Source organism: Myotis yumanensis, unplaced genomic scaffold, assembly GCF_028538775.1.
Source record: "Myotis yumanensis isolate MYYU_CA2020_CCGP unplaced genomic scaffold, mMyoYum1.0.hap1 SCAF_21, whole genome shotgun sequence".
Lineage (NCBI taxonomy): Eukaryota > Metazoa > Chordata > Mammalia > Chiroptera > Vespertilionidae > Myotis > Myotis yumanensis.
Window position 1 is genome coordinate 8,915,506 of NW_027223772.1, and position 26,407 is coordinate 8,941,912.

Sequence of the window (26,407 nt, forward strand, 5' to 3'; positions counted from 1 at the left end):
CATCAGGAAATTAAAAAAGACAAAGCAAAGAATGGTAGAAAAAATGTGATAATCATATATCTGATAATGGACTTATATCTAATAATACACCAAGGACTCTTACAACTCACTAAAAAAAAGGATCCAACTCAAAACCAGGCAAGGCTCTGAGCATTTTCCCAAAACAGGTCTGTAAATAGCCAATAAGATGCTCAACATCATCAGACATCAGGGAAATGCAAATCAAAACCACAACAACTTTTATCACTCCACCATCACTGAATTGTTTAGACACAAAAGGCTATTTGGAAAGTGTTGGTGAGCCCTGGCCCAGTTGGTTTGAGCGTTGTCCCAATATGCCAAGGTTGCAGGTTCAATCCTCGGTCAGGGCACATACAAGAATCAACCAATGTGGGTATAAATAAGCGGGACAAGAAATCAATCTCTTTTTAAAAATCAATCAATCAATAAATAAGTGTAGGTGAGGATATGGAGAAATTAGAACCTTTTATATTTCTGGTGGAAATATGAAATGGTGTGGCCATTTTGGAAAATAGTCTGACAGTTCCTCAAAAATTTAAACATAGTGCTACCATCTGACCCAACAATGTGCCTCCTAGGTATCTACACTAATAAAAGAGAAAGATGTAAATTGACTGTACCTTCACGATGCCCACCAGCCAAATCAGGAGTATGCAAATTAGCGGGACAAAGATGGCGGCAGCCACAGAGCCAGCCAGAGCGAGCAGGAGGCTTGGGTCGCCCCTGGCAATGGAGGAAGCTAAGCTTCCTGCTTGCCCAGGCTGGCCACCAAAGAGGGGCCTGTGGACACGGAGCCCGTCTGGCCACCAAAGGGGGAGCCTGTGAGCAGAGGACACAGAGCCAGACCGGGCGGGCGCCGAAGGAGGGGCCAGTGAGCGGAGGATATGGAGCTGCCCAGGCAGGCGCGTGGAAGGCTTGGGTGGCCCCCAGCCACTGAAGGAGGGACACAGAGCCAGCCCAGGCATACGGGAGGCTTGGGTCACCGTTGCCCGGGCCGGCTGTCGAGGGAGGGGCCTGCAAACAGCCCTCAGCCCCTTACCCAGGCTGGCCACGCCCCCCAAGTGGGGACCCTCACCCCATGCAGGCATGGCCGGCCTGCAAACCACCATAGGCCCCTTGCCCAGGCCGCCCCGCCCCCCAAGGGAACCCCCACCCTGATCCGGGACACCCTTCAGGGCAAACCAGCCGGCCCCCCACCTGTACACCAGGCCTCTATCTATACTAATAAAAGGGTAATATACTAATTAGACTGGGAGACCTTCCAGACGTTCTTCTGGACAAAGCCATGGTGGTGGGGCCAAGGTAGAGGCGGTTAGGGGCCAAGAGGGGAGGGCAGTTTTGGGTGATCAGGCCGGCAAGGGGGGGCAGGTGGGGGTGAGCAGGCCAGTGGGGGGGGAGCAGTTGGAGGCGAGCAGGCCAGCAGGCAGAGTGGTTAGGGGCAATCAGGCAGGCAGGCAGATGAGCGGTTAGAAGCCAGCAGTCCTGGATTGCGAGAGGGGTCCCAGATTGGAGAGGGTGCAGGCCCACGAATTTTGTGCACTGGGCCACTAGTACTAGTATATCCAAGAGCAATAAAAACATAAGTCCATGTGAAAACTAACAATCACATAAAAATTCAATAATGCTATTTATAGCATCATTATTTATAATAGGCAAAAAGGAGAAACAGCCTAAATGTCAATATGTCAATCAGCTGATAAACAGATAAACAAAATATGGTCTATCTACATTATAGAACAGGGGTGGGCAAACTTTTTGACTCGAGGGCCACAATGGGTTCTTAAACTGGACCGGAGGGCCGGAACAAAAGCATGGATGGAGTGTTTGTGTGAACTAATATAAATTCAAAGTAAACATCATTACATAAAAGGGTACGGTCTTTTTTTTTTTTAGTTTTATTCATTTCAAACGGGCCGGATCCGGCCTGTGGGCTGTAGTTTGCCCACAGCTGTTATAGAATATTATTTGGCTATAAGAAGGAATGAAGAACTGATACATATTACAACATGTATAAATCTTGAAAACACTGTTATGTGAAATAAGTCAGCTACAAAAAGTTTATGTATGATTCAATTTATATAAAACATCCAGAAAGGGCAAATTCATAGAGACAGAAAGCAGATTAGTGGTAGCCAGGGACTGGGGGGAGAGAAGGGAGGGGTAGGAGAGGTAGGGGCTGAGGGGAGAGGGTGAATAGGAATTGAGTGTTTATGGGTGTGGAGTAATGAAAATGTTTTAGAATGAGATAACGGTGATAGTGGCATAACATTCTGAAAAGTACCATATGTCACTTAATTGTACACTTTAAAATGATCAAAACTGTAGGGTAGCTCAGTTGGTTAAGTATCATACCAATATGCTAAGGTTGTGGGTGTGATCCAGTCAGAGCACGTATAAGAAGCAACCAATGATGCATAAATAAGTGGAACAACAAATCAATGTTTGTCTCTCTCGCAAATCAATAAATTTTAAAAAATGATCAAAAATATAAGTGTTATGTTATACATATTTTACCACCAAAAGAGACAATAAAGAAGAAATGAAGTATTAATACATCCTACGACGTGGATGAACCTGAAAACATTATGCTAAGTGAAATAAGTCAGACACAAAAGGACAAATATATTCCACTATGTGAGGTACCTAAAATAGGTAAATTCATAGAGACAAAGTAGAATGGGGGTTATCAGGGACCGAGGGGGTGGGAATGGGAGTTATTATTTCATGGGCACAGTTTGTTTACAATGATAAAAAAGTTCTGAAGATGGATGGCAAAGATGGTTACACACAGTATGAATGTAATTAATACCACTAAACTGTACACTTGAAAATGGTTAAGGTGGCAATTTTTATTATATATACTGTACCACAATTTTTAACACTTAATAATGTAATATACCAGAAACCATTGAATTGTACAGTTTAAATGAAGGAAGTGTATAGTGTAGGAATTGTATAAGGCTTAAAAGAAAAAAAATCATTAATGGGGAGCAGGAAGGGGAACAAATCTGTAATACTGTCCTTGAAAAGCTAATGTAATTTCAGGTTCTAGATTATAGGTTAATGATATAAAAAACCTCAGCAAAATCAGGAGAGAAACCTAATCACAGAGGAAACAAAATAGACACAATTGCAAAGTGACTTTAAATGCCAAGCTGATGGTGGGAAGAACATCAAAGCAGTGGGTGTCTCTGAAGAAGCATTAGGGAACTTCCAGGTGATGGGAACATTCTACACCTGATACATATGCCATTTATCAAAACAATGAATGTACTTATTTTTGTACATTTCACAATAAATAAATTATATATCAATTTAGCCGGTGGGTATATGTGTTTATTGTAAAATTCTTTAAACTTTGCTGTGCTTTAAATTTTTCATAAAATATGTTGAAAAATACTAATATTAAAATATATCCCAACCCTGGCCAATGTGGCTCAGTTGGTTGTAGCATTGTCTTGTACACCAAAAGGTGCAAAAGGTGGTGGGTTCAATTCCTGGTCAGGGCTCATACCCACATTGCGGGTTCGATCCCCAAGAAGAAACCAATCAATACTTCTCTCCCACATGGATGTTTTCCTTTCTCTCCCTTCCTCTCTCAAAAACAAAAGTCCATAAAAATTATGTATTTATGTATATATATAATATATGTGTGTGTGTGTGTGTGTATATATATATGTATCTCCTAAACTAATATTGGCAAAAATATGAAAAGACATTAAAAGTTGTAATAGCAAAATACTGGAAAGAACCCAAACTCATCTAGAGAGAAATTTGGTGGAAAATTATAGCTATTAAACAGCAGAATATTTATCAGTTTAAAAAGTAATGAGAAATATCTGTATATATATTGCTATGTAGCATCCCTTGCACATATGGATGAAAAAGCAAGGTGGAATGGAATGTATGTTAGTATTCACCTAGAGAGACATACAAATGTATACACATAATAGTTTTTTTTAATTATAATATAAATCAGGGAAACAGCAGGGATAGAAGCTAGTTGAAAAATATCATGTTTTATCAGACTGCACTTTTGGAAACATGTAATTATATTTTACACAACTATAAAACAGACTAAAATTAAAACTCAATGTCTAAAATTTAAAAGCAAAATTAATCAAATTAATCCAACTATTTATGAAGCTGTTGATATAACCAACAAAAGAAACTAAAGTGCCTTTAAAATATGAGTTTACTCATTTCTCTCTATATAAGTGTTTAGTAGTCATTATTGGAAGTAGTGTTGATAATACTCTATGTGGCTGCTGTGTGTTTCACATGAGTAAAAGTAGAATGTTACTAACAACTGGGATTTTCAACATGGAAAAAAAAGACACAAATATAAAAAATTTTAGCTAAAAATCTTGCAGTCCTAACTTTCAAATAGAAATATTAAATTAACTCATAACACATTTTACCTTAAAAATATGTGTATGTGTCTGTTTCCTTGTTGTCAGTTAAATGTCTTAGAAATAGTCAAGAACCTAGGAGCAGTGAGCATCCCTAGTGGCCAGACTATGGTATCTAAATACCACGTTCTATTAAAGGACTATGGCTCTTTGAAAAATGGATCAGTATGAAGCATGGGATAGGAAGTATAAATGACGACTCTGGAACCACAGCAAGAAAGCTATCAAAGACCACTAAATGTGTGTCAAAAGGATCAAGAATCAACTTGCAGAGGTTCCCTCTAGTAAGAAAATGGGTCAGTTTAAATAAAAACCTCAGTGGGTTGAACCATACTAGATATGTTTAAGTCTCTAAATTCATAATGACACTTTAAAAAGATCGGCTCCTTGGAAGGACTCTAGGGAACCAAGTTATTATTCTAAAAATGGATAACCTTTTATTTAACAGGTACCTTTTATTTATCTTGTATTTCCTTAAAAAACTTATACCTCGATGCAATCAACTAGTTCTACTGCAGATAATTCCAACTAATAACTAAAGAATGACAGACTATCACCAATTTGCAGCTCCAATGGACAAAGGTAATAATAATCAGCAACCTTCCATAACCTATTAAACAACTTTGCCAAAAAGTTGAACCCAAATTTTTTATATTATTGATTTTAGATAGAGAGGAAGGGAGAGAAACATTGATGTGAGAGAAACATCAATCAGTTGCCTCTTGTATGTACCCTGACGGGACCGAACCTACAACCTGGGTATGTGTCCAGGAATTGAACCGGCAGCCTTTTGGTGCATGGGGCAACACTCAATCACTGAGCCACAACAGCCAGGGAGAACCTGAAATTTGACTAAACTTCTCTCATTACTCATTTTCAGGAAGTACACAAAACATAGGGACAGAGAAACATGTCCAACTGCTCTACTAGAAATGCTGTGCTGGAACTGGCTTGCTTGCATCAAGTCATAAAGCCAATTGTTAAAATTTCAGGAATTTTGTGAGCCAGATGTTAAACACAGTCATTGTTTCAAACTAACTTGTATACTCTTATAATTAACTATATTATTAAAAAGCTAATGAACGCTCACAACTCACATTCCCTAATTATTTCACTACATTTTACCTCTACTTGTGCACAGTGGAAATACTACACGATGGTGCACGACTGCACATCTCTCCCTAGTGATGTCACATTGGTTGGGTTTTTGTTTTTAATATATTTTTATTGATTTCAGAGAGGAAGGGAGAAGGAAGAGAGACATAGAAACATCAATGATGTGAGAGAATCATTGATAGGCTGCCTCCTGCACGATCCCTACTGGGGGTTGAGCCTAAAACCCCGGCATGTTCCCTCGATCGGAATCAAACCCAGGACCCTTCAGTCCACAGGCCGACACTCTATCCACTGAGCCAAACCAGCTAGGGCACATTGGTCGTTTTAAATCAGTCATTTAAGAATATTTACACCACAGAAACCAGCAAGCGCAACAGATATGTGCTTTTTTGTCCCAGAGAACCAGGCATTAAGTATTCACCAGCATACCATTGCCCACAGGATGTTTCAGTAAAATTCTGACTCTGGAAAACTCTTTGGACACATGACCTAGTTGTTTAACAAATAAATTGCAAGAGAAAACAAATTAAAAGTGACTCAAGGGTAATCAAGGTAGTGTGATATTACCGTAATATAGACCAACAAAATAGAGTACAGAAATACGCCCACATTCATGGGCAACTGATTTTCAGCAATGATGTTCAGTGTGCTGGAATGTCTGGATGTGCAAAGAAAAGAGCTTCTATCCATACCACGAACCGGGCACAAAAATCCACTCAAAAGGGATCAAATAAATACATATTACTTTTTTAAAATAATGGATCAGAGACCTAAGTATAACACCCAAACACCCAAAATTATAAAACCGATGCATTCAATTCACCCTTCAAGAAGTTATAAACCAGGATGTGCACTGATATACATGTAGCTAAATGTCAAAAGCCTGAGTGTTGGATTAATACTCAGACAGAGAGCATCACCATCTTCTAATGCACTTCTTACATACAAGCCTACTGTGAAATTACCCAAAGTTATCACTGTGCAATTAGAAATGTTAGCGATCATTTACATTTGACAAGGCAGTGCAGAAACAAGAATTTCCCAGCAGTCTTCCACTAGAGGGCCCGGCAGCGGCTCCACCATGCAGCTCCTGCCGTTCTAACTAGATGCTCACTGTCCACTGCGGTCAGCAGAAAAGAGAGGAAGATGTGCTGGCTGGCAGAGAAGAGAGGGGAGATTTGCTGACCGGCTCTGCGAGGACAGTGCAAACAATGAGTTGGCCACCAAATCATTATTTTGTCTATCAGAGGAACTGTTTAATTGGAAGAATTATTTTGTCTAATATTACCAACACTAGAGTACTGCAATCAATTCTAGAGATTAGAATAATGCTATAATTTACTTTCTATTATTCTGTTTTATGTTAAATTTGTAGAAATGGTTTATTGGCTCAAAAAGGATATATTTTTGTCCTAAAAATAACTCACTTTCTCACAAGGGGTGGGGAACCTTTTTTCTGCCAAGGGCCATTTGGATATTTATAACATCATTTGTAGGCCATACAAAATTGTCAACTTAAAAATTAGCCTGCTTTATTTGGTCAAACGTTTAGTTAATTCACCCCTAATGCCTCCACGGGGCCAGACCAAGTGATTTCTCGGGCTCTACACAGCCTTCAGACTGGACGTTCCCACCCTGATATATACACTGCTAACCGACTTCCTTAGCTACCTCCCTGTCTAAATATTGCTGTTAATTGTTCACCTACTTCTTAAATGCATTTCTTAGTCTTGAATGGGTAAGTTAACAGCTTTCAAAATCATCAGTCATTGTAGCATTTTACTCTTGCAATAAGTAACAATAATAATAGCAGCTGGTTTGGCTCAGCAAATAGAGCATTGGCCTGCGGACTAAAGAGTCCTGAGTTCAATTCCAGTCAAGGTCACTTACCTCGGTTGTAGGCTCGATCCCCAGCCCAGGTTGTGGTGCATGCGGATGTAACCAATCGATGTGTCTCTCTCACATTGATGTTTCTCTCTCTCTGTCTCTCCCCCTCCTTCCTCCCTTCCACTCTCTCAAAAAATCAATGGAAAAATATCCTCAAGTGAGGATTAACAAAAAACCAAAACAAAAATAACAGCAGGTATTTTACAGCACTAACTATGTGCCAGGTCCTACTCTCTGTGACACACATACACATAACCCGCAACCAACCCTTATAACAACCCTCTGATATAGTCCTGTTATTTTTCCCATTTTGCAGATGAAGGAAATAGAGATTAAATAACTTGCCCTAACTACTACATGGCCGAGCAGGGATTTGAACCCAGCATACTGGCTTGGAGTCCATAGACACCCTCTTGGAAGCTAAAGGGTAAGTAAAAGGTAAATAGATGAAGGTGGGGGAGAGGGGCTTGGAGGCACAGAAAAAGGAGGCAGCAGCACTTGGAGAAGCTCTATGCCAAGTGTGGGGGTAGACCAGGAGAAAGGTATTTGGCAACATAAATAAGGACCACCTGGTGGGCCCAGAGAAAGCACAGACACTCTGCAGGGGCCAGACCACACAGGACCATGCGGGTCAGGACAAGGAACAGAAAAGGGGCCTGAAGCCACCGGGATCTTCACAAGGCTCAGGGCATGGAACTCATCGCCAGTGTGAAAGCCACTTTGGTGTGGCAACGGCTACTAGAAGGTGAGCACACAGGAAGGGAGCCCATGGGAGCCACCGTGACAGACCAGCTGACAACAGCTGAGCCTGTGACACGTGAAGGTAGTGGATTTAGAAGGTACCAATCATCAGGGCAGAGTGACAGACTGGATTTTGGGGAAAGAGGGACAAGAAGAAGGACGTCTCAAGGATGACTCCCGGAGTCTGATTTGTGCAACTAGTTGGATGGCAATGCTGCTCCACAAGATGAGGGCCCGAGGAGGGTGGACCTCAGCCCTGGACGTGCTGCAGGAGCCGCCCTGGATGTCCACAGGCAGGTGTCCAGCAGGAAGGCAGACCCACAGGCCTGGAGTCCGCGCTGAAGGTGGGAGCCCAGGCACACACTCTGGAGTCAGTGTGTGAACGACAATTCAAGCTGCACAGTGCGTGAGTTCCTTCAAAAAGACGCTAGAAAGGGAAGGCTAAGGCAGAGCCCTGAAGACTCATATTTTAAAAGACCAGAGAGACAAGGAGGAGTCTGCAAAGGAGCTGAGAGGCAGGAGGAAAGCCAGAGAGTGCAGGAATCCCAGAAACCAATGGCAGGGTGCCCTTAAGATCAATAGCCCTGGCCAGGTGGCTCAGTTGGTTGGAGCATTGTCCCGCACACCAAAACAAGGTCCCAGTCAGGGCACATACCTAGGTTGTGGGTTCGATCCCCAGTCAAGGTGTATATGGGAGGCAACCGATTAATGTTTTTCTCTCACATCAATGTTTCTCTTTCTCTCTCTCTCTCTCTCAACACGTCCTCTGGTGAGGATTTAAAAAAAAAAAGGATCAAGCCCAGGCCGGTTTGGCTCAGTGGATAGAGTGTTGGCCCTCGAACTGAAAGGTCCTGGCTTTAATTATAGTCAAGGGCATATGCCCAGGTTGCAGGCTCGACCCCCAGTAGGGGGCATGCAGGAGGCAGCCGATCAATAATTCTCTCATCATTGATATTTGCTTCTATCTCTCTCTCCCTCTCCTTTCTTCTCTGAAATCAATAAAAATATATATATTTTTAAAAAGGATCAATAAAGTCAGATGCTCTGAGAGGTCAAGGACAACACAGACCAAAACATCCATCAAGCCTGGAGACATGGGGACTTTCAGAGAGCAACAGGACAGAGCCAGGCCTGGAGTGAAATAAGAAGTGAAAAGGGAGCCCTAGCTGGTTTGGCTCAGTGGATAGAGCGTTGGCCTGAGACTGAAGGGTCCTGGGTTCGATTCTGGCCAAGGGCACATGCCCGGGTTGTGGGCTCGATCCCCCATAGGCAGGAGGCAGCCGATCAATGATTCCCTCTCATCATTGATGTTTCTATCTCTCTCACCCTCTCCCTTCCTCTCTAAAATCAATAAAAACATATTTTTTTTAAAAAGGGAGAAAATGCCCTAACCGGTTTAGCTCAGCGGATAGAGCGTCGGCCTGCGGACTCAAGGGTCCCAGGTTCGATTCTGGTCAAGGGCGTGTACCTTGGTTGCGGGCACATCCCCCGTGGGGAGTGTGCAGGAGGCAGCCGATCGCTGTTTCTCTCTCATCGATGTTTCTAACTCTCTATCCCTCTCCCTTTCTCTCTGTAAAAAATCAATAAAATATATATTTTTAAAAAAAGGGGGGGGAGAAAATGAAGAAAGAACACACACCCCAAGAAAGGTGGCTGACAGAATGTGGGACAAGAGGAGGAGACTGAAAATAGGAGAAGTGGGGCATGTTTAAAATGCTTGTTGGAAGACCAGAGTAGGGCGGCAGGAGGCGAGTAGACCTGAGGGGAGGAGCTAGTGAGTGTGAGGTTTCTGTGAAGTCAGCAGGAAACAGGTGGGAGGAGCTGTGGCGCCTCCCTTTCGCCACCTAGAAGGCGCAGCAGGAGGCAGGTTTGCACCTTTGGGCGTGGGAGGGTGACACAGCTCCCATCTGATGGCTCCTAATTCCTCTGAGGGCCAAGGTGTATATAGAAGATGAAAGAGCAGGTGTGGGCAAATGGGGGGCAGTGCCAGGGATCTGAGGAGACGTGAAGAATTAAAGCAGTCATTGTAGGGGGGACTCATTTCAGAATGCTGGCGACCAACAGTGACCTGCAGTGCTCAGCTGTGGGTGCCGGAGAGAAGGCGGATAGCCACAGCCATCTAGGAGGCGGATCCTGCTGGCCAGGGGGCTTAAGGACTTGGCAAGAGTGCTCGAGAGGGACCAGGGGCCTCAGCTCCATGAAGAAAGGAGGAGGGAGAATAAAGGGACAAGAGAAGGGGTCATGACAAGAGAGACTGGTCACATACAGGCTGCTGGTGGAAAAGAGGTTATAGACACAGGACAGAAGACTCGAATTTAACCAATTCATTATCATTACTAACCACTCATTAGATCTGAATTATTAATCAGTTCAATTACTTGAATACATTAAGATCAACCTCTGTGATGTGACAAAAGGCTGAGCTGCCCGCTCTATGAAGCATTCTTAGAAATTGGTAACAAAAAGCCCCATAACCCAATGGGAAAAAGAGCTAAACACCTACTTGGCTGGCGAGCCCTCCTCCAGGGCGTCCGGGGACTCCTCCACCACTGGGGGCTCCTCCATAGGTGCAGCTGGCTCCACGTCACTGAAAGCAGCAAGAACCATCCCAGTCACACACACTTGTTGACATCAATGCTCTCAGATATTCAAGAGAGAGAAAAACATATTATAATGCCCTTTTTCTTAAGTACATATCCTTCAAGGAATTATATACGCACACACAGGTAACCCACATTAAAATAAAAAAGACAAAATGCTCTCAATTGATAATTCATATAAACTATTTTCACAAATGTGAAAGGTACTTTGAGAAATAGAAGTTTCTATAAATGGTCTAAAATTAAAACAGATTATAAAGGACCAGAAGAAATATTCAAAACTCTTCTGAACTCAGAAAATTCCCAATATTAATAGGGGCCATAAAATGACTTACAATAGATAAGTATATGCCATATCTAACTTTTAGAAATTGGTAAAAAAGTAAAAACATTCCATAGAAGTGTGGATTATAAACAAGCTGGTAATAACTATTTGAATTTTAACATATATGACTTTAATTCTTCCTTTTTATGGTAACATTAATCCTATCTAAACATTACTTAGAAACAAATTAGTCCCAGCAAAGAAATTTCATTTTCAGGAAAATGCTAAAATTAGTCAATATATTTGAGTATATAACGTCAATATAATGGACATTAAATATCCATTAGAAATATTTTACACTCTATGTACAGAACCCAGCTTCAAAAAATAAGCTATTTTTTCTAAAGTAAAGAAATTGAACTGCAATAACAGAATAGACTTTTTAAAATATATATATATTTTTTTATTGATTTCAGGAAGGGGGAGGAAGAGAGATAGAAACATCAATGGAGAGAGAATCATTGATCGGCTGCCTCCTGCACGCCCCCTACTGGGGATCGAGCCAGCAACCTGAGCATGTGCCCTTGGACGGCATCAAACCCAAGCCCCTTCAGTCTACAGGCTGACGCTCTATACACTGAGCCAACCGGTTAGGGCCAGAATAGACTTTTTACACTAATTTTTGTTGTTAATCCTCACCCGAGGATATTTTCCCATTGATTCTGAGGGAGATTGGGAGGGAGGGGGGAGACAGAGAGAGAGAAACATCAATGTGAGAGAGACACATGGATTGGTTGCCTCCCACAGGCTCCGACTGGGGCCAGGGATGAAGCCTACAACCGAGGTAGGATCCTTGACTGGAATAGAACCTGGCACCCTTCAGTCTGCGGGCTGACACTCTATTCACTGCGCAAAACTGGCTAGGGCTACATTAATATTTTTAATTTTCAAATTAAAGCTATTGTAATCAGCTTTTGAAATAAAAACTCAGTTTTTCAATACAAAGTCTGAATGATTAATTTTTACTTTTAAAAAAGGTCCTGAATCAAACGCACTTGTGTTGGGAGGACATCATGTGCTCCGCCCCGCGGAGGCCCTTCACAAGGCGCTGGCACCTCAGCCTGACCCTGCGGGGTCATGGGAGGTTTTAGCATCAACAGCCACAGCACTGAATTACTCCAACTTTCTATTTTTCTCTTGGCCATGTAATAAACCAACGGGATAAAAAACATAACTGCACTTACAGTCATAGCTTTCAAAAATACATAAAACGGTTGATGTTTCTAACTCTCCCTCTCCCTTCCTCTCTGATATCAATAAAAATATTTTTTTTAAAAAATTCATAAAATGGCTACAAAGAAACGGGGAAGGAAAAAAGTAGAGGACTACAAAGAGACTTTATAAAAACCAGTATTTCTAAAACTTGAGCAATTGATTTTAAAGAAAAAAATCACAGATCTCCCCCCTATATTGACCTAAGTTATTTTATAAATAAACATAAAATTAACATTGTATCTACAGGTCTTATAGAACCATATGACCACAACTACAAAACAATCAAGTGTCAATATCACGCACAATTTACTTTGGCAGGTTTTGTTATTCTGTTTAATGCCAATCGCCAATGCTGGATTAGTCAGAGGAAAGATGCAGCTCCAGGGCCAGGGCCAAGTCCACTTTGCCTTCAGTTATTCTAACACAGAAAATGCCCACTTGCACACCTATGTTCCACAACACCATGCTGAACACATCAAAGCTTTGTTTCCCAGCTCAAATTCAATCACACTTCACACTTAAACAAATGAATGACGCGAACAGATTTCAGCCAAATGTTCAATTACTAAACTGTTCTGCTCTTCACAATAGAAGCTGGAAGGCAACATTGCTGAAAATTGCATTATGGGTGTCTATTTTAATTGGTAACAAAAAAATAATATCTGATATTATACTTTAAATTACGATGATGGAGCAAATTCTATTTTTAGCACAGGTACTTTATGACAAACTGTTCTAAAAACCAATAACACTGGAAATGGCTCAGGCCGCCATTTTGAAAGCAGCCTGCCCACAGATCTTGTCCTACTGCCAGTATCTTCGAACAGGATTCCTACCCCTTCGTCACCCCCACACTGAGCCGGCAGCATCGGGCCTGGTCAGCCAGGGACGCATCACTTATGGGTTAGGCTTACCTCTCCTCTTTCCTCATTCACAAAAAGTAGCACATTACTCTACTATACTGCACAGTTTTCATGGCAAATCAAAATCTCAATTTAAGTAAATAATTAAAGTCTTAAGCTACGAAAAATCTCTCAATTAAAGATTATTACCACCTAAGAGCTTTGAGTTTAGAGCTCACAAACCAATCCAAAATGAGTGCCATAGGGCACTTTTCATCTCCACATCGGACATGCCGGTCGCTAGGAGACACACGGTCATCTCTTCATGCTACGAAGCCAATACCGACCTCTTAGGGTAACTAATCACTTGGAGCCAAAAATAATTTTAAGTTCCAATGCAAACTGAAATGGCCCTGGTCGGTGTGGCTCAGTTGGTTGAACATCGTTCCTTGCACTGAGAGGCCGCAGGTTCAATTACTGGTCAGGGCACATGCCCGGGTTGCCAGCTCGATCCCCAGTAGGGGGCATGCAGGAGGCAGCAAATCTAGGTCTCTCTCTCCCTCTTCCTTCCTCTCTCTAAAAATCAATAAAAACATTTTAATAAAGGAAAACAAAACTGAAATGGCATGGTAGTATTATAGTAAATCAGATCATTCAAGAGGTGCCTGTATTGCCCTGACCGGTTTGGCTCAGTGGATAGAGTGTCGGCCTGAGGACTGAAAGGTCCCAGGTTCGATTCCGGTCAAGGGCATGTACCTTGGTTGCGGGCACATCCCCAGTAGGAGGTGTGCAGGAGGCGGCCGATCGATGTTTGTCTCTCATTGATGTTTCTAACTCTCTATCCCTCTCCCTTCCTCTCTGTAAAAAGTCAATAAAATATATTTTAAAAAAAAAAAAGAGGCGCCTGTATTACTTTTAAAAAATATATTATCACAAAAAAATGTATATATCACAGCAAAATAAAACAAATTGAAAAGATTTGTAATCAAGATCCTATAGAACCCCCGACTGAGAACATTAAACGAGTTTTTCTTCCTTTCAAGGACAATACAGATGTGCAATGGTAGTCAATCTAATGCTACATTTGATATTACTGTCTACATTTGTCTTTAAGGATAAAATTTATGAAAAATACGTTTATGCAAAAAGCTTATATTCCAAAGGAGAAAAGTGGAAGTCTGGATCCTCTCAAGAGTTCCAACTTGAAAGCCAGCCTGCAACATGTCCTAGGTGACCCATTCCTCACCCTACACTGCCTGGAGGTACTTCCTACCTGTCCCTTTGCAGACACCACGAAGGCACTGTCCCTGCAGCCAAGAAATGACAGAAACATTAGCACCGAGCACCTCCCTTAAGGAGCAAAACTAGCACAGATCCGAGGCACCATGATGCCTGAGAAATGTCAAATTTGAACCTCAGGTGAGCTTCAATCTGCACATGATTTCAGGAAATCAAGATGCAATGTATAAAAGAACTCTGAAAGGTCACAGAGAAGTAAAGTATAGGGCTCACAAACCAATCCAAAATGAGTGCCATAGAGCACCTTTCATCTTTACATTGGATATGCCAGTCGCTAGGAGACATATGGTCATCTCTTAAATATCCAGGCATTTAAAACCCATTCTGAAGCATATGCAAATGTAGTGTCATGTGCTTGCACCATCAGCAAACAAGCAAATGTGTTTGGCTAAAATAAGATAAAATGAAAGAATTTTTCAAATTGAATTTATTGGGTGACATTAGTTAATAAAATTATATAAGTTTCAGGGGTACAATTCTATAATACATCATCTGTATAACATATTGGGTGTTCACCACCCCAAGTCAAGTCTCCCTCTATCACCACTTATGCCCCCTTTATCCCCGCCTACTTTCCCCCGCCCCCCTTTCCCTCTGGTCATCACCATGCTGTTGTCTATGAGGGTTGTTTTTTTTTCACTTAATCCCTTCGCCTTTTTCACCCAGCCCACCTACCCCCTCCCCTTTAACAGCTGTCAGTCTGTTCTCTGTCTGAGTCTGTTTCTATTGTGTTTGTTGGTTTATTTTGTTCATTAGATTCCACATATAAGTGAGATCATATGGCACTTGTCTTTCTCTGACTGGCTTATTTCACTCAGCGTAATACTCTTCCGGTCCATCCATGCTGTTGCAAAAGGTAAGATTTCCTTCTTTTTAATGGCCGAGTAGTATTCCATGGTGTAAATGTACTGCAGCTTTTTATCCTCTCATCTGCTGATGGGCACTTGGGCTTTTCCAGATCTTAGCTATTGTAAATAATGCTGCTATGAACATAGGGTTGCACATAGTCTTTCAAATCAGTGTTTCGGCCTTCTTTGGATAAACTCCCAGAAGTGGAATTGCTGGGTCACAGGCAGTTCCATTTTTAATTTTTTGAGGTAAGTCCATACTGCTTTCTAGTGGCCGCACCAGTCTGCGTTCCCACCAGCAGTGCAGAAAGGTTCCCTTTTCTCCACAACCTAGCGAACACTTGTTAGTTGATTTGTTGTGGTAGCCACTCTGACATGGGATTTCTCATTGTGGTTTTAATTCACATCTCTCTGATGATTAGTGACATTAAGCATCTTTTCATATGTCTCTTGGCCATCTGTATGTCCACTTTGGAGATGTGTCTATTCAGGTCCTTTGCCCATTTTTAACCGTTTGAGTCCCAAGCAGCGCAATCGCGCTGCTTGGTATTTCTCGACATAAAATAAAACAAGCGCTATCACGCTGTTTGGGTCTTTTCGTACTCATTTAGAGAAAGCGCGGTTGCGCTGTTTGGGATTCTTCGACAGTGTTTTTTCAATACCCCCTGGGACTCAAACGAATCGTATGTTTTCTTGACATAAAATCTCAGCAGCGCAATCGCGCTGCTTGGGACTCAAACGGTTAAATTGGATTGTTTGTTTTCTTGGAGTTGAGTTTTGTAAGTTTTTAATAAATTTTAGCAAACCCATTTTTAAGTTATCTCACTAAACAAAAGCCTAATATCAACCTCTATTTAAGAGAACACAGTATAAAGACACTTGCAAGCACAGCAGAGGACATAATTTTCATGAAAGGCATGCAAGGATCGAGATTTCCACTTAACTGTAGGTTCACAGAATGCACACATTGCAGCGTACCTGGTATCTTTACCGGATCCCCAGGGGCGAACTCCACATCCACCCATGTTGTCTTCAGTTCTGATTGCTCTACAGAAAGAAATATTTCCTTAAACTGCAAGCTGGTCTCTAGTCAATCTTCAACTCAGAGAAGTTGATAATAAGAGCTAAATCAGGATCAGCTCTTTACTAATATAAAGTCAACTAAATATTAACACATAACAGATTCATACTATGTATGACTAAAGTCTTAAAGTGAAAATAGCATTTATAAAGGAACTTACATTTTATCATTCCCACCATATCTCTCAAATTCCCGTTTTCCTCTTTGGTCAAAACGATCAAAAGCTCTGTTCCCAGGACCACCGCGGCCTCTGCTCCGCAGGCCCCCTCTTGGGCCTCCACGTCCTCTCAGGGGTCTGTCTCGATCAAATCTGTCAACTGGTCTAGGAAGATATGGTATAATACAAAGTGGTGGATTAAAGAGCGAAGGCTTTTTTGAGAAAAACAAATTCTAGAAGGCTATTATGGCTGTATTATATTGGAAAGAATGGTGGCCTGCACAACGAATTAATAGTTAACTTTTACTGAACACATACTATCCCTGGTGTTGTTCTGAGCGCTTCACATACAGTCACTTAATTCGCACAAACAAATCTGTAATATACGACTATTGCCCACAGCTGAGGAAACTGAGGCGCAGAGGAGGTAGGTAACTTGCCCAAGGTCATGTGGCTACTAAGTGGGGGAGCTGGTGAGAGCAGGTCCTAGGCAGGTCTCTCTCTCTGGACCTGGTTTCCACATTATAAAATGAGGAGGTTAGGACCTGGCCGGTGTGGCTCCATTTGTTGAGCGTTATCCCATGGACCAAAAGGTCACCGGTTCGATTCTTGATCAGGGCACATGCCCAGGTTGCTGGTTTGGTCCCCAGTCCAGGTGCATGTGGGAGGCAACTGATTGATGTTTCTCTCTCACATTGATGTTTTTCTCTCTCTCTGTGTCTCCTTCTCTCCCTCCCTCCCCTCTCCCTTTCTTTCTCTCTCTAAAATCAATTAAAAAAACACACCCACAAACATATTTTTAAAAAATGAGGTTAGATAAACTAACTCTAAGATTCATTCCACTTCTAATACTAAATATTTAAGTTAAATTTGGAATCTATACTAATAAAAGGGTAATATGATAATTAGACCAGGAGACCTTCTGGATGTCCTTCCGGACAAAGCCATGGTGGCGGGGCCAAGGCAGAGGTGGTTAGGGGCGATCAGGCCAGGAGGGTAGGGCAGTTAGGGGAGAGCAGGCAGGCGGGGGGCGGGGGAGAGCAGTTGGGGGCGAGCAGGCAGGCAGGCAGAGGTGGTTAGGGGCGATCAGGCAGGCAAGAGGTTAGGAGCCAGCAGTCCCGGATTGCAAGAGGCAGTCGGACATCCCCCGAGGGGTCCTGGATTGGAGAGGGTGCAGGCTGGGCTGAGGGACCATCCTCCCCCCTCCCCCCCACCAGCACAAATTTTGTGCACCAAGCCACTAGTCTGATTCTATATTAAAGTACCTAAAGCAGAGTTCTATAACAGTGACCAAAGAAAAGTTCTGTTTTTTTTAAATATATTTTATTGATTTTTTACAGAGAGGAAGGGAGAGGGATAGAGAGTTAGAAACATCGATGACAGAGAAACATCGATCAGCCGCCTCCTGCACACCCCCCACTGGGAATGTGCCCGCAGCCAAGGTACAAGCCCTTGACCGGGAATCGAACCCGGGACCCTTTGGTCCGCAGGCCGACGCTCTATCCACTGAGCCAAACCGGTTAGGGCGAAAAGTTAAGTTCTTAATCAGGCCATAAAAGAAAAAAAAGTATACCTAAACATTGAGAGGAAATGAAGCAAAACAACATACAAGGAAAATAATGCCAACAGTCAAAATCAGGTCTAAATTTACATGAAATCCAATCAGATATGGACAAAATTACAAATTCATTTAAGCTATAATAGTGATTGAAACCGACCCTAAATATAGACCTATGTGTTCTGGTGTATTTTAAATCCTTAATCAGGTTTTCTCTGTTCCACAAGTTTACTCCTACCCCCCATTAAATATATTCTCAATTGCTTCTTCACTTTCCCCTGATTATAAATTGTATCTTCTTTGTCACAGGTTGGTGAGACTGAGGAATCCTGTACTCCGCTTGGGAAGCTTTGTTATGCATGCACAAGCAGAAGGACGAAACTTGGAACCAAGCATCTCGCTTTCCTTACCTGTCATCCACTCTCGTACAACAATCCTAATAACTAGACACGGGTATGTGTTACAGGTGAGGGAATGAAGTTTCTGTATGGGGAATGGGGAGCCAATGTTTAAGGGGAACAGCTGGGGAAAGTGAAAAGGTTCTGGAGAAGGATGGCGGTGATGGTTACACAACAATGCGAATGGACTTAATGCCACTGAGCTGTATATTTAAAAGTGGTTTAGCCAAGGCCAGATGTGCAGTGGTCAGAACATCAGCCTGCAGACCAAAGGGTCATGGGTTTGATTCCTGGTCAAGGGCATGTATCTCGGTTACAGGTTCCCACCACTGGTCGGGGCACGTGTGGGAGGCAACCAATCAATGTGTCTCTCTCACGTCCGTGTTTCTCTTTCTCTCCTCTCCCTCCCTTACACCCTCTCTAAAAATCAATGGAAAAATATCCTCTGGTGAGGATTAAAAATTAATAAAAAAAAGAGAAGAAAATAGGCAAAGTGTTACAAGTAATCATCTCAGACAGTAAGATAGGTGGTTAATTTTCTTCATAATTTCATATGTTTTCCAAATTGTTTCAAGAGACTATAAATTATTTTTACTAAAGATCTTATGGACCTTTATTAATAGAAAAGTACTTTCAAAGAAATTATAAGAAAATATGTTTTCTGATGGCACATGACATAAAAAAAATTTCAAATTTCCTTGAAAGTAAAAATTCCTAGATATTCTTAATGTGATACTCTGAGAAGGGCACAAAACATCACTTCTGTGGTATTCCTGCCAGGTAAGCTCATTCCATAAGGAAATAACAGACAAACTCAAATTTTGAGCTGTTCTACAAAACAAACGGCCCATCCTTTTCCAAAAAAGTCAAATTCGTAAAAGATAAAGGGGAGACTAAGGAGCCGTTCCAAATTAGAGAAGACCAAATGCAATGTCCATTCCTGGACTGGATCCAGAATCAGACTTCTTTTTCCTTTTGCTAAAAGGACATCACTAAGACAACTGGTGGAATCTGAACAGTCTGTGGATGACATAATTTAGAGAATTCAACAGAACTGTACTGAAGTTACTAAGTTTGATAATGGAACTATGTTTTTAGTAAATACATTGAAAGTATTTAGGGATAAAGGGACATTCCTGTACCTTCCTCTCATCTAAAATGACCAAGAAAAAAGTTGTATGTGTGTGTGACACAGACAGAGAGACTATGAATGTGCAGGGGGCGAGAAATTGAGAGAAAGAAGAGGAAGAGGAGTATAATAGAGCAAATGTGGTAAATGTTATCATTTGGGGAATCTGGATAATAGCTTATGGAAACTCTTTGTATAATTCTTGCAACTTTTTGTAAATCTGAAATTATTTTTAAAGTAAAAAGAAAAAAAAAATCCCTCCATAACCTCACATCCCACCCTACCCCTACCCCTAGCCTTGCCTGCATGCATGATTTCATTTAATAGGCATCTTTCCATGTTACTATATAAAGACCTATTTTATCCTTTTTAAAGACTCATAGTTTTGCTACTAAAAAAACCCTGCAAACATGAGTTTGTGCTTTTGAGCTATAATTTCCTTATGTCCACAGAATAAATTCCTAAAGTGAGGAAAACAAAACACAAATGCTTCCTAAAATAAGCAGCTCTGATTCAGAAGCTCTTTATAAGCATGCAAACAGGCCATTACACAGCAAATTTGAAGCAATCACCAAAAAAGGGAAGAATTAAACCTTTTTCTAACCCCCACCTCCAACGTGGGGGCAGATACACCACCTCAATGTTTTGAACGTGTAACTGCCAGGGAACAGATCTGCAGAAGTTGCCATCTGCTCAGTTCTCTTGCACTGAACTAGTCTGCTGGACTTTCTTGTTTTTTAGGCTTGTTTTAATGGGCTCTAGCATAGTTTTACAAAGCTAAATTCTTTAGTTAAAACTTGTAAATGGGATTAGTAGTCAAGAAGTTAAAGGACTGCCGGCTGGTGTGGCTCAGTGGTTGAGTGTCGGCCCATGAACCAGGAGGTCACTGTTCAGTTCCAGTGAGAGCACATGCTGGGGTTTAGGGTTCAATCCCCAGGAGCATGTGTGCAGGAGGCAGCCGATCAATGATTCTCTCTCATCATTGATGTTTCTATCTCTCTCCCTCTTCCTTCCTCTCTGAAAGCAATTTAAAAAACAAATAAAAAAATAAATTCATCAATAGTCTAAATTAATAATACTAAATCAAAAACATAATTATATCCCTAGCCTAAACTTCAAAAGAAAATTTGACCACTTGAACATACTCCTGTGCAGTATTTTTATGAGAGTGCTTTTCATAGTCAGCAGTAAAGAATTCATTTTTTATTGTAAAATCATTGCCTGAACCAAGACTTACCGTCATTTAGGAGGTAAATGGAAGATCCTTCATGTGGCACCTAAGGTAATATGATTTGCTACTTAGACTGGCAAATTATTCCCAAGACTGGCACCACAGAAGGTCACAAAGGCTAGCAGTTCTCTGAAAACTGTGCTGGTTCCTAAACCCTCCTAGCCCAGACCTGTTTGAAGTACATACTTTTCTTCTGTAACCTTCTCAGGTGTGAAGTCCGCCTGCCTCTCGGTCTCATAAGGTTGATATTCCCTGTAGGATCTCCGCTCGGCTCTATCCAGTGTCACCTCTGTCCCCCGGCTATCATTCCACCCTTGCTGCTCCCCTCTTCTAGGAGTTCGCTTCTGGCCTGCAAGCAAAACATCAAAGGGGAGAGGTGAACACGAGGTCTACAGCAGCACGTTATTTACAGGTACTTTCACGTTTCACTCTTCTCGAAACCAATGTCATGGGGAAATGTAGAAGTTTAGAGAAGGAAAGTTGCTGATATTACTGCAGCCAGCATCAACTACTTTTTAATAAAAGTCTTAAGTTACTATTGAATTAGTAACTGGCCTACCAAAGCTTTCTCTATGTCCTGAAAAGCATGATACAGTTAAACAGACTACACCAGCTAACCTGTAAAGTATAGGTATTGCACAATGACTCTGTGATAGCTAGGGATATAGATAATTGCTAAATCAACGACGTTTCACAAAAGCAGCTTTATTGAAACATGGCAGCTAAGATACATACAGAAATTTTTTAGGATAAATATCCTGTTCTTTAAGTTTTTTTTAGAACCCCAAGTATAGTTTCTCATCAGCTACTAAGGTTTTTGTTTTTAAATACAGCTACACCATTATCTTTTTTTAATTTAGAAACAGATTTTTCTGCTATTTCCTGGTATTTATGATCATACTTCTCAAATATGAGGCCAAACTTGTCTAGCCAAATCATACATGGGCCAGTTAGGGCCCAAACAGGCATCTCTCATGCGTGGAGCCAGAACTCAGCTGAGACGGGGACCAGGCCGCTCCAGCCTTTTGCTCTCTCATCTCACCATACTCTACTCCCCTCCAGTTCGATGCTTTAACAATTTTGAGCAGAGTCTGTGTCTGATAGGCATGTAATACCTGGTAAACATGTTCTGAAGAATGTCACTTCAAAATCATCTTCTAAAAATGTTTATCTTTCCTTTGTATACATTAAAAAGGTCCCCATCTCAAACATTATTGATAATTTTATTACAGTACCTTTGACTTTTCTACAAATTACCCTTCAATTGGTTGGTTATATGGCTGTAAAAATGTTAAATGTATTTGAATTAATGAGTATTTTTTAAACAGCTGGTCTCCACTCCAAGTTAGACAAACATGACTCTTAAGGAAGATGTTTACACATATTTTTCCATTTTCCTACTTAATATTTTCTATCTAAATTTTATAATTTGGACACATGTATTAACAAAGTTCCAATACCCTACAAATATTTCATTCTTTCTTCAAAACCCAAAGCACAAAGACAATAGGGGTACAATTGTTTCCCCACAATTCAGTGCTAAAAGATTAAGACTGCAATTGAACCTCGTTGTTTTCTGTGCTGGATCAGCAGCTCCAAGTGGATAGTGCAAACACTAAATTTAACTAGCCTTTTCCACTAAAAGGCTGACACACGCAGTCTGTTCACTGATCTGACGCCAAGCCCACGAAGGGACAAAATACAATAAAATTTTCAATGAGATTTCTACAAAATAAAGTTGAACTTTGGCTCAAAAACAATTGTTCTGAAAGCCTAAGAAAAGTAAAGATAAAACAGCCCCTGAGGATTTCAAGAACAAATTTATTGAGCAAGGCTCACACCAGGGTCAACGTACAGTTGACTCTTTAACAACCTGGGTCAATTGAAAAATCCACATGAAAGTGGACCTGAGAAGTTCAAACCCAAGTTATTCAAGGGGTCATCTGTATATTACTAAATAGTGAAGGACTTAAAAACCTCAATGGGAAAATCTTATGATTTCCACATCCTTTTGAGATTAATAAATGTTTCCATTATATGTCAAACATGTTTTGACTTTGTTTCTTGACTACACTAAGTATTCACTCAAAATATTCTAACTAAATTAAATTTTTTGAGTGTTAGAGAAGAACAGTCCATATAAATTAGGGCTACAAAACTTTGAGAGAGTAGCTCTCTAACATCCATTACAGATAAACTTAGTACAGTAACTGCGTAGACAGAAATTAATGAGCTGTTAGCTCATGAAATAACACATACTTGAAAAAAGAACTAGAAAGACAAAATTTCCATTCCAACACCAAAATTAAAGAGCTTTAATATAGTTCTCAAAACCCAGATCACCTGGATCATGAACAATTGACAGAAAAAAGTTATCAACATACTAGATTACAAAGCTAAGTGAAAGAAGCAGACTGAAACCCAGTTTACATCATTTAAATTTAGAAAAAAAAAAAAAATAGGCCCAGCTGTGGTGGCTCAGTGGTTGAGCTTTGACCTATGAACCAGGAGGTCAGGTGCGGCTGGATCCCCAGTGGGGAGCAGGCAGAAGGCATCCGATCAATGATTCTCTCTCATCACTGATGTTTCTATCTCTCTCCCTCTCCCTTTCTCTCTGAAATCAATAAAAATATATTTTTAAAAAAATAAGAAAAAAAGAAATAATTTTTTTAAAAATATATTTTTATTAATTTTTTACAGAGAGGAAGGGAGAGAGAGAGTTAGAAACATCGATGAGAGAGAAACATCAATCAGCTGCCTCCTGCACATCTCCTACTGGGGATGTGCCCGCAACCCAGGTACATGCCCTTGACCGGAATCGAACCCGGGACCCTTCAGTCCGCAGGCTGACGCTCTATCCACTGAGCCAAACCGGTTTCGGCAAAAAGAAATAATTTTGTGCATTAATGTATATAAATACGAGCTGTTAACAGTAGGAAAAATAAAGGATTTCCACTTTACTTCATACATTTCTAACTTGTTTAAAATTTTATAACAAAATGCATGGCATTTTTTAATTTTAAAAGGGTTAAAAAGTGATATGTTAGTAGCACAAATTGCAGTTTAATTTAAATTAAACTGCATTAAAATAAAGGGGGAGGAAAAGCTCAGCCTTGCTCTTTTATTACCATATTTGTCTAAATAAACTTGAGAAAAAATAGAACATAATACCACATGTACATCTCTCAAGTCTCACTCTATTTAAACACGCTCATGAACTTACTGCCCTACCAAGGGGTCTTGAAATAACTTTTTAAATAAATTCAATGTATTATAGTGACTTATTTTCTGACTTTCAAGCATATCGCTGGACTGCGCTTTTCACAGCTAAAGGTAAACATCGCCTAGCTGCAGGAGTCAGAGCCCCAATACTTCCATCAGCTGTTTTCCCAGGGTGGGAATGCACAAGTTAACTTTCCGGTCATTTTTCCATTACAGTTGACATTCACTATGATATTAGGTTCAGGTGCACGCATAGTGGTAGGCATTTATGTAACTTACAAAGTGATCCCCCGCATGAGTCTACATAGTTATTACAGCATTATTGGCCGTGTTCTCTACGCTGAACTTTACGTCTCCATAACCATTCTGTAACTGCCAATTTGTGGGATGCACGATTTTGATCAAGCAGGGAACTAGCCCGCAGAGCCGAGCTGCAGTGGTGGAACCGCACGTCTCACTCGAACACTCCTCTGGGGCAAACCCGAGGGCCCATTTCAGGAGAACAGGAAGCACGGGTGTGCTCTTGCTGACTGCCCCACCGAGGCAGGTCAGGTGAGGCTCGATGCTCGCGCCCCTCCCTCCGCCGAAACAGCGGAGGGGACTCCGAAGAGCCTGGTTGCAGAGGTTACAGAAAGCTGCCGAGGGAGTGACAGGCGAAACCTCCCGCCGCCGCCACGTGCCGCATTTAAAATTAACGCCGGCCGAGTGCTGGAGGCTACGGCCAGGGGATGGGCTGCAGGCGCGAGCTCGGAGGCGCCGGGGACCCCGCGCCACGCTCCGCTTTCGCGGGCGCCGACGTCACCGCCTCCGCGGTCACCCAGGCCCCTCCGTCACAGAGGCCGTCACGCCTCCCCCCGCGACTCCTCACGCACCCCGACTCTCGCCGCGCCGCCCCGGGGCGCCCGACCTCCCCCCACGCCGCCTAAGTGGGGCTCCCTCCACCCGCGCCTCTCCCTTCGCTCCCGCAGAGGGTGCGCTGCAGGAGGCAGGAGTCCCCGCGACCCCGTCCTCACCCGCACACCGCCCAGCAGGGTCCCTTCACTTTGCCCAGCTGATGAGGCTCGGCTGCGGGTTCTGCGGCCCCCACCCCGGAGGGGCAGGAAGGTCAGAGCGGCGACAGCGCCCGCCCCGCGCTTCCCGACCCGCTCGGGCTACCGGGACCCTCCAGTCCCCCCGGCCGCTCCGAAGGCCCTCCCCCTGGGGAACAGGTTCCAGCGACCGCAGCCTCCCAGCGGGGCGCCGGGGCGGCTCCAGAGGGGTGACCTCCGTGACCCCGTCCTCCGCCCCCTCCCGCCACCGCGCTCACCCGGGGGCGTCCAGGTGCCCGGCGGGGCGCGCGTCCCGGGCGGCTGCGAGCCGCCCCCGGGGCTGTCGGGCTGCTGCGCGCCGGGGGCCGGGAGGCCCTTGCGATCCTTCTGGGACTCCCGCCGGCCGCCGGCCGCGCCGGGTCGCTGGCCCGAGGCCCCGGCCGGGCTCCTGCCGCCCCGGTGGCCCGCCCCGGCCGCCGCCGCCGCCGCCGCCGCCGCCGCCGCCGCCTCGTCCCGCCTCTTGCGCTGCAGCTGCTGCTGGCGCCGGCGCTCGGCCTCGCGCAGGATGTCAAACGGGTCTGACTCGTCGTCCAGCAGCTGGTGGAAGCGGTTGGCCACGACGCAGCCGAAACTTTCCTGCATCGCGGCGCCCGCGGCGGCCGCGGCCACGGGGCTCCCCAGAGAGCCCTTCATGCCGCCGCGGCCCTGCGGGCCCGCCGGGGGCAGCCCACGCGAGCGAGTCTCAGCGAAGCCGGCGGCGAGGACCCATCACGCCCGTCGCTGCAGCCCTCCCAGCCCGGTGCCCTCCTTCCCCGCGCGGGCCCCCGCGCAGCCCCCGACGCCCGCCCAGCCGCCGCCAGACAGCCAATCAGGGCACGCAGACACGCCCCTTGTCCTACGGGCACGCCTGGAAGGCCAATCAGAGGCCGGCTTCTGTCACGTCCTGCGACCTCTATGCCCCACCCCTCGACTCACAGGGAGGGGCGGAGCCCAAGGGGCGGAGCTACTGGGAGGTGCGCGGAGTTTGTGGTCCAGGCAGGTCCGCCCCTGTGGGTGGGTGGAGACCATTTGCGTTCTCTCTGGGACTGGATTCACAACATTCATTATTGGCTACTCTTCTTTGAAGTTTGTATATTCATTTATCCATTGAACACTTACTGTGTGTTAGAGTTTTTGGCCAGTGATGAGGACTGCGAAAGAATCCACAACTAAAAGGAGAGCCCAGCCGCCTGCTCAGTGGTTGAGCGTGACCTATGAACCTGAAGGTCGCAGTTCTATTCCTAATCAGGGCACATGC

General features: G+C 43.2%; 1 protein-coding gene across 1 annotated transcript in view; it reads right to left on the reverse strand.

Moving 5' to 3' along the window:
* HABP4 (hyaluronan binding protein 4) overlaps positions 1-25,888 on the reverse strand; it is a 41,513-nt gene extending 15,625 nt beyond the window's left edge. Inside the window, exons 1-5 of the mRNA XM_070400851.1 lie at positions 25,389-25,888; positions 21,047-21,209; positions 16,548-16,709; positions 16,285-16,353; positions 10,681-10,764 (exon numbers count right to left, since the gene is read on the reverse strand). Coding sequence (XP_070256952.1) covers positions 10,681-10,764; positions 16,285-16,353; positions 16,548-16,709; positions 21,047-21,209; positions 25,389-25,803 — 893 coding nt within the window. The 5' untranslated portion in view covers positions 25,804-25,888. The remainder of the gene's footprint in view (positions 1-10,680; positions 10,765-16,284; positions 16,354-16,547; positions 16,710-21,046; positions 21,210-25,388) is intronic.
* Between the last annotated feature and the right edge of the window lie 519 nt (positions 25,889-26,407).